The following is a 19,286-nucleotide window of genomic DNA, read 5'->3' on the forward strand; positions in this document are numbered from 1 at the left end:
GAATGAGATAATTCTGAGTATAACATTATATTCACCATAAACAGACATATGGAATTTTGCTTAAAGTGATCAGTTCAAACATATTTATTGTCAACCTAGCACAAGGGACGAGGCACCAGTTATATATATCTATATATAGAAACAATTATTACCGTGAGGATATGCATACATTGTATATCTACAATAATTATTACTATTGAAATCAAATCTGTTACTTGAATTTCCGAACAATATCGTATCCAAATTAAACGCAACATTTATATTAGTGAAATTTTAGATATAAAATTGCCTTAATCTGTCTAAAGATGACGATTAAAAGTAGTAGATACCGTTTAAATAAGGATTACTACAAGAACACGAAGCATTATTTAAATTTACAAGTTAGTTTAATTGAAACCAAAACAGACTGCTGAAGGATAACGAAGCCCGGTGGTATATATAGAGTCTGAACATGCTGAGGAATTTTCCGCACGTACATGTATTTCTTACACATAATTTCTATAATCTAAACTTACATACCGTGGTACCACTTCAGTTAAAAGATACAAAAAGGTAGCAGTACATGTATTTTCATGTCTTTAACATCAACAAGGTTTGTGTTCGCTGGGGTTTTATTTAATGATAAGATGTATGATCAGGGACGTATAAATACATTATTATAATACTGTATTATACGTCCCTGGTCCCTGTCTTTAACATCAACCAAGGTTTGTGTTCGCTGGGGTTTTATTTAATGATAAGATGTATGATCAGGGACGTATAAATACATTATTATAATACTGTATTATACGTCCCTGGTCCCTGTCTTTAACATCAACCAAGGTTTGTGTTCGCTGGGGTTTTATTTAATGATAAGATGTATGATCAGGGACGTATAAATACATTATTATAATACTGTATTATACGTCCCTGGTACAATATAGGACAAATTAACATCATTATATTTTCCTTATAAGTCGTCAATGCTTGGTTTTGTTAGAAGTACTTTTGTATGAGATGCTAAATCATATGACGGACTTACATAAAATATACCTGTAAGTTATATACAACAGTGTCTGAATGTCGATCCTTGTAGGGTCGATGGTATTTGGTGTTATTATATAGGAAGGAATTCTCTATTCTCTTATAGTGTATATGTCATATTTGAGGGAATTTTGAGAATTGGAGAATTTCGAAAATTTTAATGTAATGTTTTTACAGTACATCAATATCTATATCGACTACATATGTATCCATATTATTTTTTAATCAACTTGGACATTTGGAGGAAAAGACTTATTAGATTTTTATTTTGTATTGGCATAAAATTACCGTACGAACAAGGCGAGGCGATAAGGTTACGTGTGTTAATATGCTGTTACGCACGTCTTTATTGCCATAAACCAGAGGTGTTTATTATCAACAAGTTCACCAACATGACTCTGCGAAAGATGGAGCGTCTGCCTGGTTTATGGCGTTAATGATGACGTCCGTATCGTTTATGCTATATAAGAACGGTCGAAGCGGAAATTGGCCAGTAATTCACAATGGCAGTCTCTGAAGATATTACTGAAAAAGACAGGATTAAACACAATGATAATCTTTCCGAGAGCAAATACCAGTGTGCAGCAAGAAAGAATGACCTTCGAAAAATGTTATTTATAAAATCGGTTTTGACTAAATGTAAGAAGGGAGATTACTCGCTTCGCCCAAAAAGATATCTACTAGAGTACAAGGACATTATTGAAGACTACAGTTACGCTATGGACTGTTATAGTTTTCACTAGGATAAATGTGTTTTCAATGGTGGATTCTTCGGAAAAAATAATCTTTCCACTAAAATAACCAAGTTAATACGTGTGTATTCGGTGCCCGAGTGCAAATTGTATTGTACTGGATGGCTTCGTTAGTGTGGCTGTATCAGTCAGGAGATTCGCTATCTGGACCACTTCTACACCTGAATTTCTTTGGACTACTAAGGTGTGACAATAAAAAGACGTTAACCAACAGAAGGACACAGTTCCCATGGGTATGCCGATAATCCACTGGGAATTCCTACCACCAAACTAAACAAAGATATTGCTAACCAGGATTTTTTTTCCGTTTCAATCCGTTCAGACTTGGACCCAAACTATTCTTAACACGTGAAAACGTAGGTGAAACGTGAAATAAAAATTTCGCACATACTTACGAAGAGAATATTGAACCCGCTTGGGTTACAGTTACATTGCTAATAAATTCTAATGCGGCGTCAGTTATATTCTGAAATTGACGTTCGTTTGTTTAGTTTGCAGCCCGGTAAACAGCCAGTTTGATAGTTTCCTTGCGGTAGCTGGTGGTCACCTCATTGAACAACATACGGAAGGTTCGTCGCATGCCACACACAGCAATCAGGATGGAGTTTCTTTCCCAAGGACGCAACCACATCAGCACAGACCAACTATTTCTCGACTTTCTAAGAAACGCTAACCGTCACGGGTAGGGTGCTTCAAACATAGTGTGATGTTTTTATCAATTGTTTGAAAATCAACATCAACGGCGATGACGACATCAGCAACAGAAATAACGAAAAAGAGAAAAAAAATCCACGGAAATCCTTGAAAAAATACAAAGGGAGTAAAAACCAGTTGTTCCGCTTCATTCACGACACCGGCCACGTTGGTAAACCCGAGTAATGCCACGTTCCCAACTGAGAACCAGGTATATATCAATGAAACTGATTGAGCATCAAACACGTCCATCTTCATAAGGCACAAGGATATAGCATATTTCTGGATGGTTATCATAAATCTTTCATTGTCGCCGATGAGGAAACCCATGTGTTGTGAACTCACTCGTTAGCTGTCTAGAATAACCAAACAACTGCTTCAAATTAATATAATCATGGAATGTTTGGGAAGCATGCATGGTTGTATCTAGAAGTGTAAAACTGAGAATTTAGGCAAACCGAAAACATAACGGGTATCACACAGCTTAGAAGAATAAGCTAGACGGACCGGCAATAAAATATTACTTATATGAATTAATGTTGAGTCAATCCAATAAAAACGAGAGAGGTCTGTATTCTTATCGTTAACTAGTAATCCGAAAGATTGTAATAAAAATTTAGATATGGTGTTGTCTGGTCACTTTAAATTTCTACATACCTTTAGCTGATTCCGTGATTCCACAACTACGTCACATATAGCAGTATCAACGGAGGGCACAGGAACAGCCAGGCTTAGGTAAATGTTCGTTAGTGTAGACCTGGTACCTTGTAGTTTTGCTCGACCGATTTGTTTTGTTGGACTAATTGCAGTCGGCACGAAATGAAGTTTCTTATTTTTTTGAGACACAGTGTACCTATATACCAGCAAGTAGTAATTTCTATAGCGAGTAAGAGTTAGCTCCTGTGATGTAGAGGGAAATAATTAATTGCTAATTAACAAAAATAACAAAGATATATAGAAGGACAATACCCAGCAGTATCTAGAAGGACAAGAATTATCTCTCGTGATGAGTAGGACGAGAATTATCTCTCATGATCAGTAGGACGAGAATTATCTCTCGTGATCAGTAGGACGAGAATTATCTCTCGTGATCAGTAGGACGAAAATTATCTCTCGTGATGAGTAGGATGAGAATTATCTCTCATGATCAGTAGGACGAGAATTATCTCTCGTGATCAGTAGGACGAGAATTATCTCTCGTGATGAGTAGGACGAGAATTATCTCTCGTGATGAGTAGGACGAGAATTATCTTTCGTGATGAGTAGGACAAGAATTATCTCTCGTGATGAGTAGGACAAGAATTATCTCTCGTGATCAGTAGGACAAGAATTATGTCTCGTGATCAGTAGGACGAGAATTATCTCTCATGATCAGTAGGACGAGAATTATCTCTCGTGATCAGTAGGACGAAAATTATCTCTCGTGATGAGTAGGACAAGAATTATCTCTCGTGATGAGTAGGACGAGAATTATCTCTTGTGATGAGTAGGACAAGATTTATCTCTCGTGATGAGTAGGACAAGAATTATGTCTCGTGATCAGTAGGACGAGAATTATCTCTCATGATCAGTAGGACGAAAATTATCTCTCGTGATGAGTAGGACAAGAATTATCTCTCGTGATCAGTAGGACAAGATTTATCTCTCGTGATGAGTAGGACAAGAATTATGTCTCGTGATCAGTAGGACGAGAATTAACTCTCATGATCAGTAGGACGAAAATTATCTCTCGTGATGAGTAGGACAAGAATTATCTCTCGTGATGAGTAGGACGAGAATTATCTCTTGTGATGAGTAGGACAAGATTTATCTCTCGTGATGAGTAGGACAAGATTTATCTCTCGTAATGAGTAGGACGAGAATTATCTCTCGTGATCAGTAGGACAAGAATTATCTCTCGTGATCAGTAGGACGAGAATTATCTCTTGTGATCAGTAGGACGAGGATTATCTCTCGTGATCAGTAGGACAAGAATTATCTCTCGTGATCAGTAGGACGAGAATTATCTCTCGTGATCAGTAGGACGAGGATTATCTCTCGTGATCAGTAGGACGAGAATTATCTCTCGTGATCAGTAGGACGAGGATTATCTCTCGTGATCAGTAGGACGAGAATTATCTCTCGTGATGAGTAGGACGAGAATTATCTCTCGTGATCAGTAGGACAAGAATTATCTCTCGTGATCAGTAGGACGAGAATTATCTCTCGTGATCAGTAGGACAAGAATTATCTCTCGTGATCAGTAGGACGAGAATTATCTCTCATGATCAGTAGGACGAGAATTATCTCTCATCATCAGAAGGACGATAATTATCTCTCGTGATGAGTAGGACGAGAATTATCTCTCGTGATGAGTAGGACAAGAATTATGTCTCGTGATCAGTAGGACGAGAATTATCTCTCATGATCAGTAGGACGAAAATTATCTCTCGTGATGAGTAGGACAAGAATTATCTCTCGTGATGAGTAGGACGAGAATTATCTCTTGTGATGAGTAGGACAAGATTTATCTCTCGTGATGAGTAGGACAAGATTTATCTCTCGTAATGAGTAGGACGAGAATTATCTCTCGTGATCAGTAGGACAAGAATTATCTCTCGTGATCAGTAGGACGAGAATTATCTCTCGTGATCAGTAGGACGAGAATTATCTCTCGTGATCAGTAGGACGAGGATTATCTCTCGTGATCAGTTGGACGAGAATTATCTCTCGTGATCAGTAGGACAAGAATTATCTCTCGTGATCAGTAGGACGAGAATTATCTCTCGTGATCAGTAGGACAAGAATTATCTCTCGTGATCAGTAGGACGAGAATTATCTCTCGTGATCAGTAGGACGAGGATTATCTCTCGTGATCAGTAGGACGAGAATTATCTCTCGTGATGAGAAGGACGAGAATTATCTCTCGTGATGAGTAGGACGAGAATTATCTCTCGTGATGAGTAGGACAAGAATTATCTCTCATGATCAGTAGGACGAGAATTATCTCTCATGATCAGTAGGACGAGAATTATCTCTCGTGATGAGAAGGACGAGAATTATCTCTCGTGATGAGTAGGACGAGAATTATCTCTCGTGATGAGTAGGACAAGAATTAGATCTCATATTGAGAAGGGCAAGAATTAGATATCATATTGAGAAGGGCAAGAATTAGATATCATATTGAGAAGGGCAAGTATCTCCTTAATGACGGAAGCAAAAGTCGTATTGAAAAGTAGGGTTATTTTAAAATTAGTTCCTGTATTGAGGAGAAGGATGATTTTAAATTAGTCCTTATTATGAGAAGAAGGATGATTTTAAAATAAGTTCCTTGTATTGAGAAGTGGTGTGATTTTAAATTTGTTCCTGTATTGAGTCGTCTAGTAATACTCGATATACACATAGTGGTTACTCTGTTGAACATGGATAAAACACATCGTAAATCACGTATAGCGACGACCTAAGTGATTTCTTTATTCAAGGAAGTGTTGGATGTGTTGCAAACACAAGCGTGCTCCTTTGTTGTGAAAACACTATAAAGCTTTGTACTCAGAAGACACGCGATCACTCTTTGATTAAGAGTGTAAAAAGTCCTCTTGTATTGAGGAGTCACAACTTTCTCTTGGTAAATCACATCTTAGATTGAGGAGGCACAAACAGTTCTTAGATTGAGGAGGTACAAACACCTCTTAGATTGAGGAAGTACAAACGCCTCTTAGATTGAGGAAGCACAAACGCCTCCTAGATTGAGGAGGCACAAACACCTCTTAGATTGAGGAGGCACAAACACCTCCTAGATTGAGGAGGCACAAACAGTTCTTAGATTGAGGAGGCACAAACACCTCTTAGATTGAGGAGGCACAAACACCTCTTAGATTGAGGAAGCACAAACGCCTCCTAGATTGAGGAGGCACAAACACCTCTTAGATGGAGGAGGCACAAACGCCTCCTAGACTGAGGAGACACAAACGCCTCTTAGATTGAGGAGGCACAAACACCTCTTAGACATCTCTTAGATTGAGGAGACACAAACGCCTCCTAGATTGAGGAGGCACAAACACCTCTTAGACACCTCTTAGATTGAGGAGGCACAAACGCCTCTTAGATTGAGGAGGCACAAACACCTCCTAGATTGAGGAGGCACAAACACCTCCTAGATTGAGGAGGCACAAACGCCTCTTAGATTGAGGAGGCACAAACGCCTCTTAGATTGAGGAGGTACAAACACCTCTTAGATTGAGGAGGTACAAACACCTCTTAGATTGAGGAGGCACAAACACCTCCTAGATGGAGGAGGCACAAACACCTCTTAGACTGAGAAGACATACAGTTTTGAATACCACAATTTTACAACAGCTTATTTGTCGTGAAGTCCTGCACAAAAGGTGCGTTGATTCAACGTTATCATCGTCTTTTCATGAAAACGTGTTCCTAACCCAACGGATTACAAAGAACCACATTCACTAACCTTTATCGGCTCTGATAATACTGCTTTATACGTCGTTGACTTAAAGTGTTTTGTTAAAAGGATCGAACAGTATAATGTTTATTACTGTTTAGTTTGTATATGACAAAGCAGAACCTATTACAATGTTGAAGAGATTTGAACATTTGTGTATTATTTCCGGAAAACAAATACTATTGCAGCGATAAACATAGAAATTCTAATTAAGAAAATTGTGGTTTTTGTTGTTTTTTTGTGTGTAGTTTTAAACTATTACGTTTATTTGTCTTGATATTAATTGATTTGGCACAGTTTGATGTACACATGTCTCTGTAAGGGTCTCATCCACGTCTATTGCTTCAAAACATTCACCAATAGTACGGAATTACTTCAGTTCTATCCAAATAATGAAGCCGAAGTCACACGAAACTTCCCTTGACACTTATTAAAGAATTCGAACGAAATGCTTCGTCTGCGGTATCCCTGGGACTTTGGGATATATTACTTTGTTGCGGGTTGTAAAATTTGTCATCTATGGTTTCTGTCGTATGATATTAAACATTTTTCGCAAAAGATGAAAAAAAAGTCAAAAAATAAAATCTTACCATGTTAATTGACAAGTGTTTCCCAACATTGTCATTAGTCTTAGTGATTACACTCAGACGAGGTCAGAATATTGTCATTAGGCCTATTGATTACACTCAGACGAGGTCAGAATATTGTCATTAGGCCTATTGATTACACTCAGGCTAGGTCAGAATATTGTCATTAGGCCTATTGATTACACTCGGACGAGGTCAGAATATTGTCATTAGGCCTATTGATTACACTCAGACGAGGTCAGAATATTGTCATTAGGCCTATTGATTACACTTGGGTGAGGCCAGAATATTGTCATTAGGCCTATTGATTACACTCAGGCGAGGCCAGAATATTGTCATTAGGCCTATTGATTACACTCAGGCGAGGCCAGAATATTGTCATTAGGCCTATTTTGTCATTAGGCCTATTGATTACACTCAGGCGAGGCCAGAATATTGTCATTAGGCCCAGTGATTACACTCAGACGAGGCCAGAATATTGTCATTAGGCCTATTGATTACACTTGGGCGAGGCCAGAATATTGTCATTAGGCCTATTGATTACACTCAGACGAGGCCAGAATATTGTCATTAGGCCTATTGATTACACTCAGGCGAGGCCAGAATATTGTCATTAGGCCTATTGATTACACTTGGGTGAGGCCAGAATATTGTCATTAGGCCTATTGATTACACTCAGACGAGGCCAGAATATTGTCATTAGGCCTATTGATTACACCTGGGCGAGGTCGGAATATTGTCATTAGGCCTATTGATTACACTCAGACGAGGTCAGAATATTGTCATTAGGCCTATTTTGTCATTAGGCCTATTGATTACACTCAGGCAAGGCCAGAATATTGTCATTAGGCCTATTGATTACACTCAGACGAGGTCAGAATATTGTCATTAGTCTTAGTGATTACACTCAGGCGAGGCCAGAATATTGTCATTAGGCCTATTGATTACACTCAGGCGAGGCCAGAATATTGTCATTAGGCCTATTGATTACACTCAGACGAGGTCAGAATATTGTCATTAGGCCTATTGATTACACTCAGACGAGGCCAGAATATTGTCATTAGGCCTATTTTGTCATTAGGCCTATTGATTACACTTGGGCGAGGTCGGAATATTGTCATTAGGCCTATTGATTACACTCAGACGAGGTCAGAATATTGTCATTAGGCCTATTGATTACACTCAGACGAGGTCAGAATATTGTCATTAGGCCTATTGATTACACTTGGGCGAGGTCGGAATATTGTCATTAGGCCTATTGATTACACTCAGACGAGGTCAGAATATTGTCATTAGACCTATTGATTACACTCAGACGAGGTCAGAATATTGTCATTAGGCCTATTGATTACACTCAGACGAGGTCGGAATATTGTCATTAGGCCTATTGATTACACTCAGACGAGGTCGGAATATTGTCATTAGGCCTATTGATTACACTCAGACGAGGTCAGAATATTGTCATTAGGCCTATTGATTACACTCAGACGAGGTCAGAATATTGTATTATCACATGTAAATTCCTCCGGACATTAAAAGTCCCATCATAATAGTAACTTATAGTATTTATAAAGTGACGGGAGATTGCCGTGTGTGTGCTCCGTTGAGCTGTGTATGCGGGTTTTAGCGACAGCATAGCGAAGCATGGTTCGGTTGTCTCCCAGGATTAGTAAGCCAAATACGATTTTCCGTATAGCACGGTAAGGTATGTTTATCTGTGTCTCCGACCATCTTGTTTATTCAGTGTGATAGGGGCACTACAATGTAATGATACATAATATAAATACTTGTGTATCTTACAGAAGAGTGTTTCAAACACAATAGCTAATGTTCATGTGTAGTACGAGCATGTCATTTGATAGTCATGTCATTTTGAAAGTATTTATTTCTATATATATGTGGAGTATCGTGTTTAGACAAACATATGCGACAGTCACCGGTGTTATATGTGAGCCTATCTTTAAGTGTGTTACTGACTGTCGATTATCGCTTTTTCCGTTTAGTTAAGTTTATATCTTGTCAACTCAAAGGAATAACGCTGTTAGTATCTGGCTTATTTGCGACCTTATTCGTCAGGTATGTCTTTCCGTCCTCGGTCAACGCGTTATCTACAGTTTACTGAATTTCCGTGTGGGGTGACACCTGCCATGCTAGATTGCTCTATAACATTTGAGTATGAAGCAGTTGTACAGATATTTCATTGCAATAGTTCTTGTGTTTCTTCTAATGACTGGCGCGCTCCATTACGTGCCAAGAATGCTCGTGAACAAAAGTGGCAGTGGCGGGAAGATAAAATGTCTTCTAATGCCTACAGAACTTGAAAATCAAGCCAGGACTAACGACGACCGTAAAAAATGGCCAGCGTGGAGTGTTATCAGGAAGCAAAGCAGAAAAACGGCTTCGAAGCTTCCATATGTGTGGGACAATGATATTGGTGACGATAGGATAGTGTCCCAAATGGAATTTGTGCCAGGAATTCATGGAGAAAAGAAAGTGCTTTGGACGAGAGCCTCTGATTTCAATGTAAATCCTGGAGACAGAATATTCAGCTCCTGTCCAGTTAAACACTGTACAATTATTGAGGATGACAATTTTCCAAAGATTGACGCCAAAATGTGGAATATGCAGTTTTCCTACATGGATATACCGAGGTTCAATCCCGCTAAGACCAAACAGGAAGACCAAGTTTGGATTATCTATAACCTGGAAGGTCCGCTTGCGACCCCGGATTATTATCTTTTAGATAATTTGTTTAACTGGACAGCGTCTTATAGACGAGACTCCACCATAGTAACGCCATATGAAAGATGGCGTCCATACAAGGACGTGAAACCTTCAACGAAAAAACGAAATTATGCGGCTGGCAAAAGTCGAAAAGTAGCCATGTTTATTTCTAACTGTGATACGACGAATGGACGGATGAATTACGTCCATGAATTACAGAAGTATATAGATATTCATGTTTACGGTGCATGCGGAGACGGAAGTCACCAGTGTGACAGATTTGAAAATCAGACTGCATGCATCGAAACATTAAGGCGACATTACAAGTTTTATTTAGCATTTGAAAACTGCAATTGTCGACATTATATAACAGAAAAGTTTTTCGTTAATGCTTTATCGTAAGTATACTTAATCCGTATTTGTTTTTCATGAATATTTATTTTTAAATGTAAGATTAGCACCACATTTGGTAAAAGCGTAGCCGTAGTTGGTCTGATACGTGCACTTTGCCACTCATCAAATTACAAAATGGTTAAAACGAAAAAGATATTTACAGGGAAGTTTCCATATGAAATATGACGAAACGTAAATAACTGGTAACTAAACGCCCCTTTTATATTAAGAGTTTAAAGGTTAAAGAGTCGAAAAAGGTGGAGAGCACTTATAGAGGGTGACCTTTGATTAAGTCGGAAGCCGTAAATTCGAACTCTCTAACTGACATAACCGTGCTCGAGGATTAGATATTTAATCTTAACGTGAACATTTGTGTTTATCATGTGGCACCTGAAGGGAACAGTTCTCTTTCGATCAAATTTAGACCCCTGGGATCACTAGCGAGTCATAGAATGACCTGGTGCTATTCACATGTGTCTTTTGTACAAGGGGAAATGAAGTCATTTAAGTTAAATTTTAAAGTAAGCAGGACGTCAACAGATCATCTGTCAGCCTTGACGACAACAGGTCATTTGTTGTCGTGACGTTAACAGGTGATCTGTCAGTGTGACGTCAGCAGGTGATCTGTCAGCGTGACGTCAACAGGTCATCTGTTAGTGTAACGTCAACAGGTCATCTGTTAGTGTAACGTCAACAGGTCATTTGTTAGTGTAACTTCAACAGGTCATCTGTCAGCGTGACGTCAACAGGTCATCTGTCAGTGTAACTTCACCAGGTCATCTGTTAGTGTAACGTCAACAGGTCATTTGTTAGTTGACTTCAACAGGTCATCTGTCAGGTTGACGTCAACAGGTCATCTGTTAGTGTAACGTCAACAGGTCATTTGTTAGTGTAACTTCAACTGGTCATCTGTCAGCGTGACGTCAACAGGTCATCTGTCAGTGTAACTTCACCAGGTCATCTGTTAGTGTAACGTCAACAGGTCATCTGTCAGCTTGACGTCAACAGGTCATCTGTCAGTGTAACGTCAACAGGTCATCAGTCAGCCTGACGTCAACAGATCATCTGTTAGTGTTACGTCAACAGGTCATCAGTCAGTGTGACGTCAACAGGTCATCTGTCAGTGTGACGTCAACAGGTCATCTGTCAGCGTCGACGTCAACAGGTGATTTGTCAGCGTGACATCAACAGGGGATCTGTCAGCGTGACGTCAACAGGTCATCTGTCAGTGTGACGTCAACAGGTCATCTGTCAGCGTGATGTCAACAGGGGAACTGTCAGCGTGATGTCAACGGGTCATTCTTCAGTATAACGGCAACAGGTCATTTGCTAGCATGACGTCAACAGGCCTTTTGTCAGCGTCGACGTCAACAGGCCTTTTGTCAGCGTGACGTCAATAGGTCATCTGTCAGTTTGACGTCAACAGGCCATCTGTCAGCTTGACGTCAACAGGTGATCTGTCAGCGTGACGTCAACATGTCATCTGTCAGTGTGACGTCAACCGATGATCTGTCAGCGAGAAATCAACAGGTCATCTGTCAGTGTGACGTCAACCGGTGATATGTCAGCGAGACGTCAACATGTCATCTGTCACTGTAACGTCAACAGGTCATCTGTCGGCTTGACGACAACAGGTCATCTGTCAGCGTGACGTTAATAGGTGATCTGGCCCCACTTGTATAAAACATCTCAACTTGAGATTTCCTCAAGTCGAGATTTTCCTCAGCTGATATCTCCTCAAAAACGGCTTGTATAAAATTTTCTCAAGGAACAGGAGGAAGGCATCGGCTAGGATGTCCTGAAATTCCTTGACAAATTTTCATACAAGATATTTTCAAGGAGATATTAGCTGAGGAAAATCTGTGCTTGAGGATATCTCAAGTTGAGATGTTTTATACAAGTGGGTCCTGTTAGCATAACGTCAACAGGCCTTTTGTCAGCGTGACGTCAACAGGTCATCTGTCAGCGTGACGTCAACAGGTCATCTGTCAGTGTAACGTCAACAGGTCATCCGTCGCTGACAATTTTCTTTATTTTGGATAACTCTACAGTGACCTTATCGGTATTCAATAATGTTCAAGTATTAGGGCTCTTTTGGAAATCTCTACCTATCATATTGGCTATCATGAACAACTCAATGTCATATATACATACATCAAAATAACAGGTCAATCCCGATAAGAGTTAAAATATTTACACCTGCAAGCTCGGGGCGCTGATAATTAGTTTACTTACTTCACCAGCGTGTATAAAATACAATTTATAACACGCAAAAGTCGCTGTATGACCTGTCAATATGTGTGTATACATATTTCAGATAACTGAACAATTCTTTGAAAATCATTTTTCGGGACAGGCATGTGCGTAGCTTTACAATGTCTAATATTATACCAGCTACACAGGTATCCCGCGCCCGCATCAAAGCGAAAATAGTCTTTTGTCGGTAGCAATTTTACCTGCGAGAATAATGTGTATCATTAATAGATCTACGTCTGAGGATATTACTATAAAAGATTACCAACAGGTAGTTATAAGTTCTCTAAGTCCTCAAAGGTATCGGGGATACCGGTCGGATTACTTTAGCAAAAATGTGAAATTATAGTAGATATTTAACAAATACTGTTACATTACATCACTTTTGTGGGGCGCCATTGTTGTGCCTCTTGAGTGCGTAGGAAAAAAACCCAGACAATATCCAATAAGGCTTTACATAAAAATGACGGAGATTTAGACTACTTTAGAAGGCTGTACAAAGACACACAAGGGAAGGGCGTTTCAATAGGAACGGATTGATAGGTAGCGTCAAGGCTGCGCGACATTAACCTACCGAAGTTTGGAAATATTTAGCGGGTGTGATTTTGAATTCAAAACAGGCTAATGAAGTGTGCCGTGTTTATGGGATGTCCGTTGTACATATATACATGTATGTGATATATATATATATATATATATATATACACGTATAGATATACCGAGGGTGTATTTGAGTTGGATCAAAGGTGTTCATATGTACAATCTGCCGTTGTCAATACATACTGTATATCTATACACAGACAATACACCTGTATGTGGTCAGTCACACTGCTAACGAAGATTACTATCTGTCAATACATACTGTATATCTATACACAGACAATACACCTGTATGTGGTCAGTCACACTGCTAACGAAGATTACTATCTGTCAATACATACAGTATATCTATACACAGACAATACACCTGTATGTGGTCAGTCACACTGCTAACGAAGATTACTATCTGTCAATACATACAGTATATCTATACACAGACAATACATCTGTATGTGGTCAGTCACACTGCTAACGAAGATTACTATCTGTCAATACATACAGTATATCTATACACAGACAATACACCTGTATGTGGTCAGTCACACTGCTAACGAAGATTACTATCTGTCAATACATACAGTATATCTATACACAGACAATACATCTGTATGTGGTCAGTCACACTGCTAACGAAGATTACTATCTGTCAATACATACAGTATATCTATACACAGACAATACACCTGTATGTGGTCAGTCACACTGCTAACGAAGATTACTATCTGTCAATACATACAGTATATCTATACACAGACAATACATCTGTATGTGGTCAGTCACACTGCTAACGAAGTTTACAATTGTTTCAATACATACAGTATATCTATACACAGACAATACACCTGTATGTGGTCAGTCACACTGCTAACGAAGATTACAGTCTGTCAATACAAACCGTATATCTATACACAGACAACACACCTGTATGTGGTCAGTCACACTGCTAACGAAGATTACAGTCTGTCAATACAAACCGTATATCTATACACAGACAGTACACCTGTATGTGGTCAGTCACACTGCTAACGAAGATTACTATCTGTCAATACATACCGTATATCTATACACAGACAATACACCTGTATGTGGTCAGTCACACTGCTAACGAAGATAACAAGGTTCTTCCTTAGAAGTGACAATCACAAATTAACTGTCATTGAGTGCCTCGTTGTTTTCCCTCATGTTTCTCACTTTAAGTAGACTTATGGGAAAAGATTGTTAGACAATCTAAGGCTGATAAGTGACTCACCTGTATTCCTTTCTGTGATGTTCTGTGTATACTTGTATATGTATATATATTGTAGTTACTTGAACTGTAAGCTGACATTGTTTACAGAGGTAGATGAAAGGAAGTAGTTTTAAAAACATTTCGCGGTTAGGTATTTTTGATGGTTTTTTTTTTTTTTTTTTTGTGAGCGTGGATCTTGTAATACGTCACAAAATATTATTGACATGTTTACGAGATTTTCATCGCGAAAACATTTCATTGGGTAATGTTGATAGCTTAGAGAGGAGTGTTCGTCCGTCGGCCCGTCCGTCCGGGTAGTTTCCCGATGATAACGGATGACAGATTAGCGTGAAACGTGATAGAATATTAGGTTAGTAGGAGTCCTAGTGCGCTATTTTTGTTTGGGGTTGAAAGGTCAATGACAAGGGTTACTATTGCTAAAAATAGATTTTTGGTTTTCAGATGATAACTGAGTTAGGGATGACAAATTAGGATGAAACTTAATATAATTATTACTTTATCGGAAGATCTAGTGAGGGCCATTGTTTTCAAAAGGTCAACCTGAAGGTCACTGTTGCTAAAAATAGATTTTTGGTTTTCAGATGATTACTTGAGTTAGGGAAGACCGATAAGCTTGAAACTTGATACGATGTAATTTGTATAAGTTTATCATCAGATCGAGGGTCTCATTGTGTCTGGGTTGTTGTCATAAAATTGAGATATCCGTGACTGAATTGTCATTTCACAATATCTACAGTGACAGTAATGTCCATTGACAATGCCTGAAAGTGGACATTTATCACACACATTCGTTTCCATTATGGCATCTTCTAAAAAGAAGAATTTATTTCTACCAGTAATCTATTTCTGATCAATACCAATTGATACAAACACACTTCTGAAAGAGATCAACATTGTATACATTGTATATTAGGTACATACTAGTTAAAATTCCCATCTCATGTTCCAAACAAGGTATTTGAAAATTTCCTGCAAAAATGCTAGTTATGTAACAGCAGGGGGCGTGTGTTTTTTGCAACACTAACTGTAAGTTTGTTGACAAAACATTATCCCATTTAATCAAAACATAAATATCGTTTTTTTCTCAGAAATAATGACCAACTGTAATATGATCAACGTATTATACTGAAACCTAACATATCAAATAAAAAAATCATTGTATCAACCACCCAAATTCCACAGTATACTGGAAAGTTCATTGTTTTCGTTGGTGCAAATTTTCGTGGTTTTACAAAAAAGAAAACAAAAAACATACCGTAATAATTAACACCCATCAGGTGTTAGGGAATAGCACCAACCACCGAACAATATTACCAGCGCGTGAAAACCAACTTCTTACTTCATCGACCATTACAAACCCACTACTTACATACTTTATCGGTATTACAAACCCACTACTTACATACTTTATCAGTATTACAAACCCGCTACTTACATACTTTATCGGTATTACAAACCCACTACTTACATACTTTATCAGTATTACAAACCCACTACTTACATACTTTATCAGTGTTACAAACCCACAACTTACATACTTTATCAGTATTACAAACCCACAACTTACATACTTTATCAGTATTACAAACCCACAACTTACATACTTTATCAGTATTACAAACCCACAACTTACATACTTTATCAGTGTTACAAACCCGCTACTTACATACTTTATCAGTATTACAAACCCACTACTTACATACTTTATCAGTATTACAAACCTACTACTTACATACTTTATCAGTATTACAAACCCACTACTTACATACTTTATCAGTATTACAAACCCACAACTTACATACTTTATCAGTATTACAAACCCACAACTTACATACTTTATCAGTATTACAAACCCACAACTTACATACTTTATCAGTATTACAAACCCACAACTTACATACTTTATCAGTGTTACAAACCCGCTACTTACATACTTTATCAGTATTACAAACCCACTACTTACATACTTTATCAGTATTACAAACCTACTACTTACATACTTTATCAGTATTACAAACCCACTACTTACATACTTTATCAGTATTACAAACCCACAACTTACATACTTTATCAGTATTACAAACCCACAACTTACATACTTTATCAGTGTTACAAACCCACAACTTACATACTTTATCAGTATTACAAACCCACTACTTACATACTTTATCAGTGTTACAAACCCACTACTTACATACTTTATCAGAACATACTTTATCAGTATTACAAATTCGTTAGTGCATACATGTACTAACTGTCAACGTTGGAAATTCGGACAAACGCGATTGAAAGAACGCGGGGATGTTAAGGATCTTGAATCACAATTGGGAGTCAAATTTGTTCAAAAGCTGGTTACAGATGACTGGGTGATAGTGAAAATTTGGAAACGTTGATAAAACGGTATTTGGAACATCATTTTTCTGTTCACAGCTGTAGATTTGTTATGACAAATCAGATTGATACTATTCAAGTGTTAGTTTTGCGTTTTTCAATGACAACAATTTGAATTTTTCACTAAGCACTGGTTATCACTAAGATTTAAGCATACGGAAATAGTTTTCCAGTATTAAGAGGACATATGGGAGCTTGTGTTAGGTCTGTTCATATGTGAGATGATAATGTGGGCCTTCACATTCGGAGTAACACACTATCTCGTGAAGGTCACCAGATGGCTAAACTTTAACACAAAATATGCACGTTGTATGGGGCTCAATCATTCAATTTGACGATAGCAACATGTGTAGTTATACAGCATTTGAAACACGTGCACGATAATAACGGTGTCACTTATTGTTTATTTGTCGACAGATCTGACGTCATTCCTGTTGTGATGGGAGCGCATCCTGACGATTATAAAGCTGTGGCACCACCAGACTCCTTCATTCACGTCGAGGATTTTAACTCGCCTAAAGACTTAGCAAAATATTTACATACATTAGATAAAAATGATGATTTGTACAATGAATATTTTCGATGGAAAGGCACTGGTTCGTTTATTGACACCAAGTTCTGGTGTAGACTCTGTGCCTTACTTAATGACCCTGACAAACCTAGCCTCGTTGTGGAGAGTTTAAGTGCATGGTGGAGACCTCCTGGGGTTTGTATCCGTGAAGACCAAAAATGGAAGGATTTATGACGTCACGCAATGCCTTTCAACTTTAAAGGCGTATATTGAAGCATTTTATTTTGTTATGAGTCCTGTATAATATTTGTTACTTATTGAAATCCAAACAGCAGTAATACCACGTTACAACAGCCGTATTGATTTTTAGACCATTTATGCGTTTCCAAATGAAAGTCAAGGTTGAATATAGCACATAAAGACCATTAAAATATAAATAAAAATTTTAGCGATATTATTTCAAAACTTTGTTGTTTTAATTGTCTGGTTTGATAGCATGTATTGACGAGGTAACATGTGTACGGATGGAATGTGAACGATAAGTAAAGTCAGTGCTTACTGTAGAACAAACAGACTTACGTCACGTTAAACCCCGATGCACTGAAGGTGTAAACTTTGATAGGTCACATGGGGACCTAACACTTCTTGTCTTAACGATTTCTCCATCTGTGTCTAATGTATCTGTACAGAAGATTTATATCGGTAACATGATAACACAACACCTGGTGCTGGTTTCGCACGTGACCGCTAATTAGGCTTGTAATGGCGGTTTCTCTATACGTAGCGGTGATGAACCTCACGTGGGTATACCTGCTTCCGCCAATGTTTGAAAATGCATTTGCACAGACAACTTCGACAGGTCACCTGCGAATACCATTTTTTCATGTGTTGATTTATCCATTTCAGATGTATGCAGTCAGTGTATTATATAATTAGAATTGAATGGTCACCGACGTTCTCATAATAGAGAACACATAGATTATACATTATCAGTAAAATACAGCAGTTTGTGTTGCTAGGACAACGATTGCGAAACTTCGTTGGAAATAGGAACTTCGCTATCCGATCGCTGGAGCAAAATCACAATAAATGAGTTGTTTCCTCGTCACTGAGGACAAGGCATAGACTTAAGTTTATACAACAACAAACAACAACAACATCAAAAACAACATCAACAGCATCATCATCATCAGCAGCAGCAGCAGCAGCAACAACAAATGAAATAGCGACATGTAGATTTTTAATTCAATCTCCAATTGGAAGAGCTTAGCGCAAAAAAGGAAATCCCTGAAAAAAGAACAAGAAGAATAAGATTGGGTGTTCCGGAAGGGTTAGCATATTCTGCTTCTTAGACAGCATCGGCCGTGTAAATCCTGGTCAATCTTAAGTCGTAATTTTCACAAATGTGAACAAGTTTACCAACAATGGCACCATCAGGAATACTGACGAACATTAAACACGTTCATTTCTCACATGGGAATAGAACATTTCCTAATGAGGTCATTTTGTTCATCCTCGTGATCTTCATCAACCTGCATGTCTCAAAACCATGTACCGTGAGTTTTTTCTCAGCTGAAAATATATGGAGAAACATCTTGCGCAATCAAGGAATCAACTTTTTATGGGCGTGGTTATTTTTCTAGAATAGAGAATTAAGGTTCAATATAAAAAA

At 38.2% G+C, this 19,286-nt stretch overlaps 1 protein-coding gene across 1 annotated transcript; it reads left to right on the forward strand.

The window, feature by feature from the left end:
* The first annotated feature begins 9,668 nt into the window (after window positions 1–9,668).
* On the forward strand, window positions 9,669–18,021 carry LOC132558223 (glycoprotein 3-alpha-L-fucosyltransferase A-like). Its single transcript, XM_060222765.1, has 2 exons — window positions 9,669–10,615; window positions 17,521–18,021. Exons 1-2 carry the CDS (start codon window positions 9,669–9,671, stop codon window positions 17,846–17,848), a joined length of 1,275 nt encoding a protein of 424 aa, XP_060078748.1. The 3' UTR covers window positions 17,849–18,021.
* Window positions 18,022–19,286: the final 1,265 nt, after the last annotated feature.

This window comes from Ylistrum balloti, unplaced genomic scaffold, assembly GCF_031769215.1.
Source record: "Ylistrum balloti isolate Yb309-2 unplaced genomic scaffold, AGI_CSIRO_Ybal_v1 Utg370772, whole genome shotgun sequence".
In the NCBI taxonomy this organism is placed as follows: Eukaryota; Metazoa; Mollusca; class Bivalvia; order Pectinida; family Pectinidae; genus Ylistrum; species Ylistrum balloti.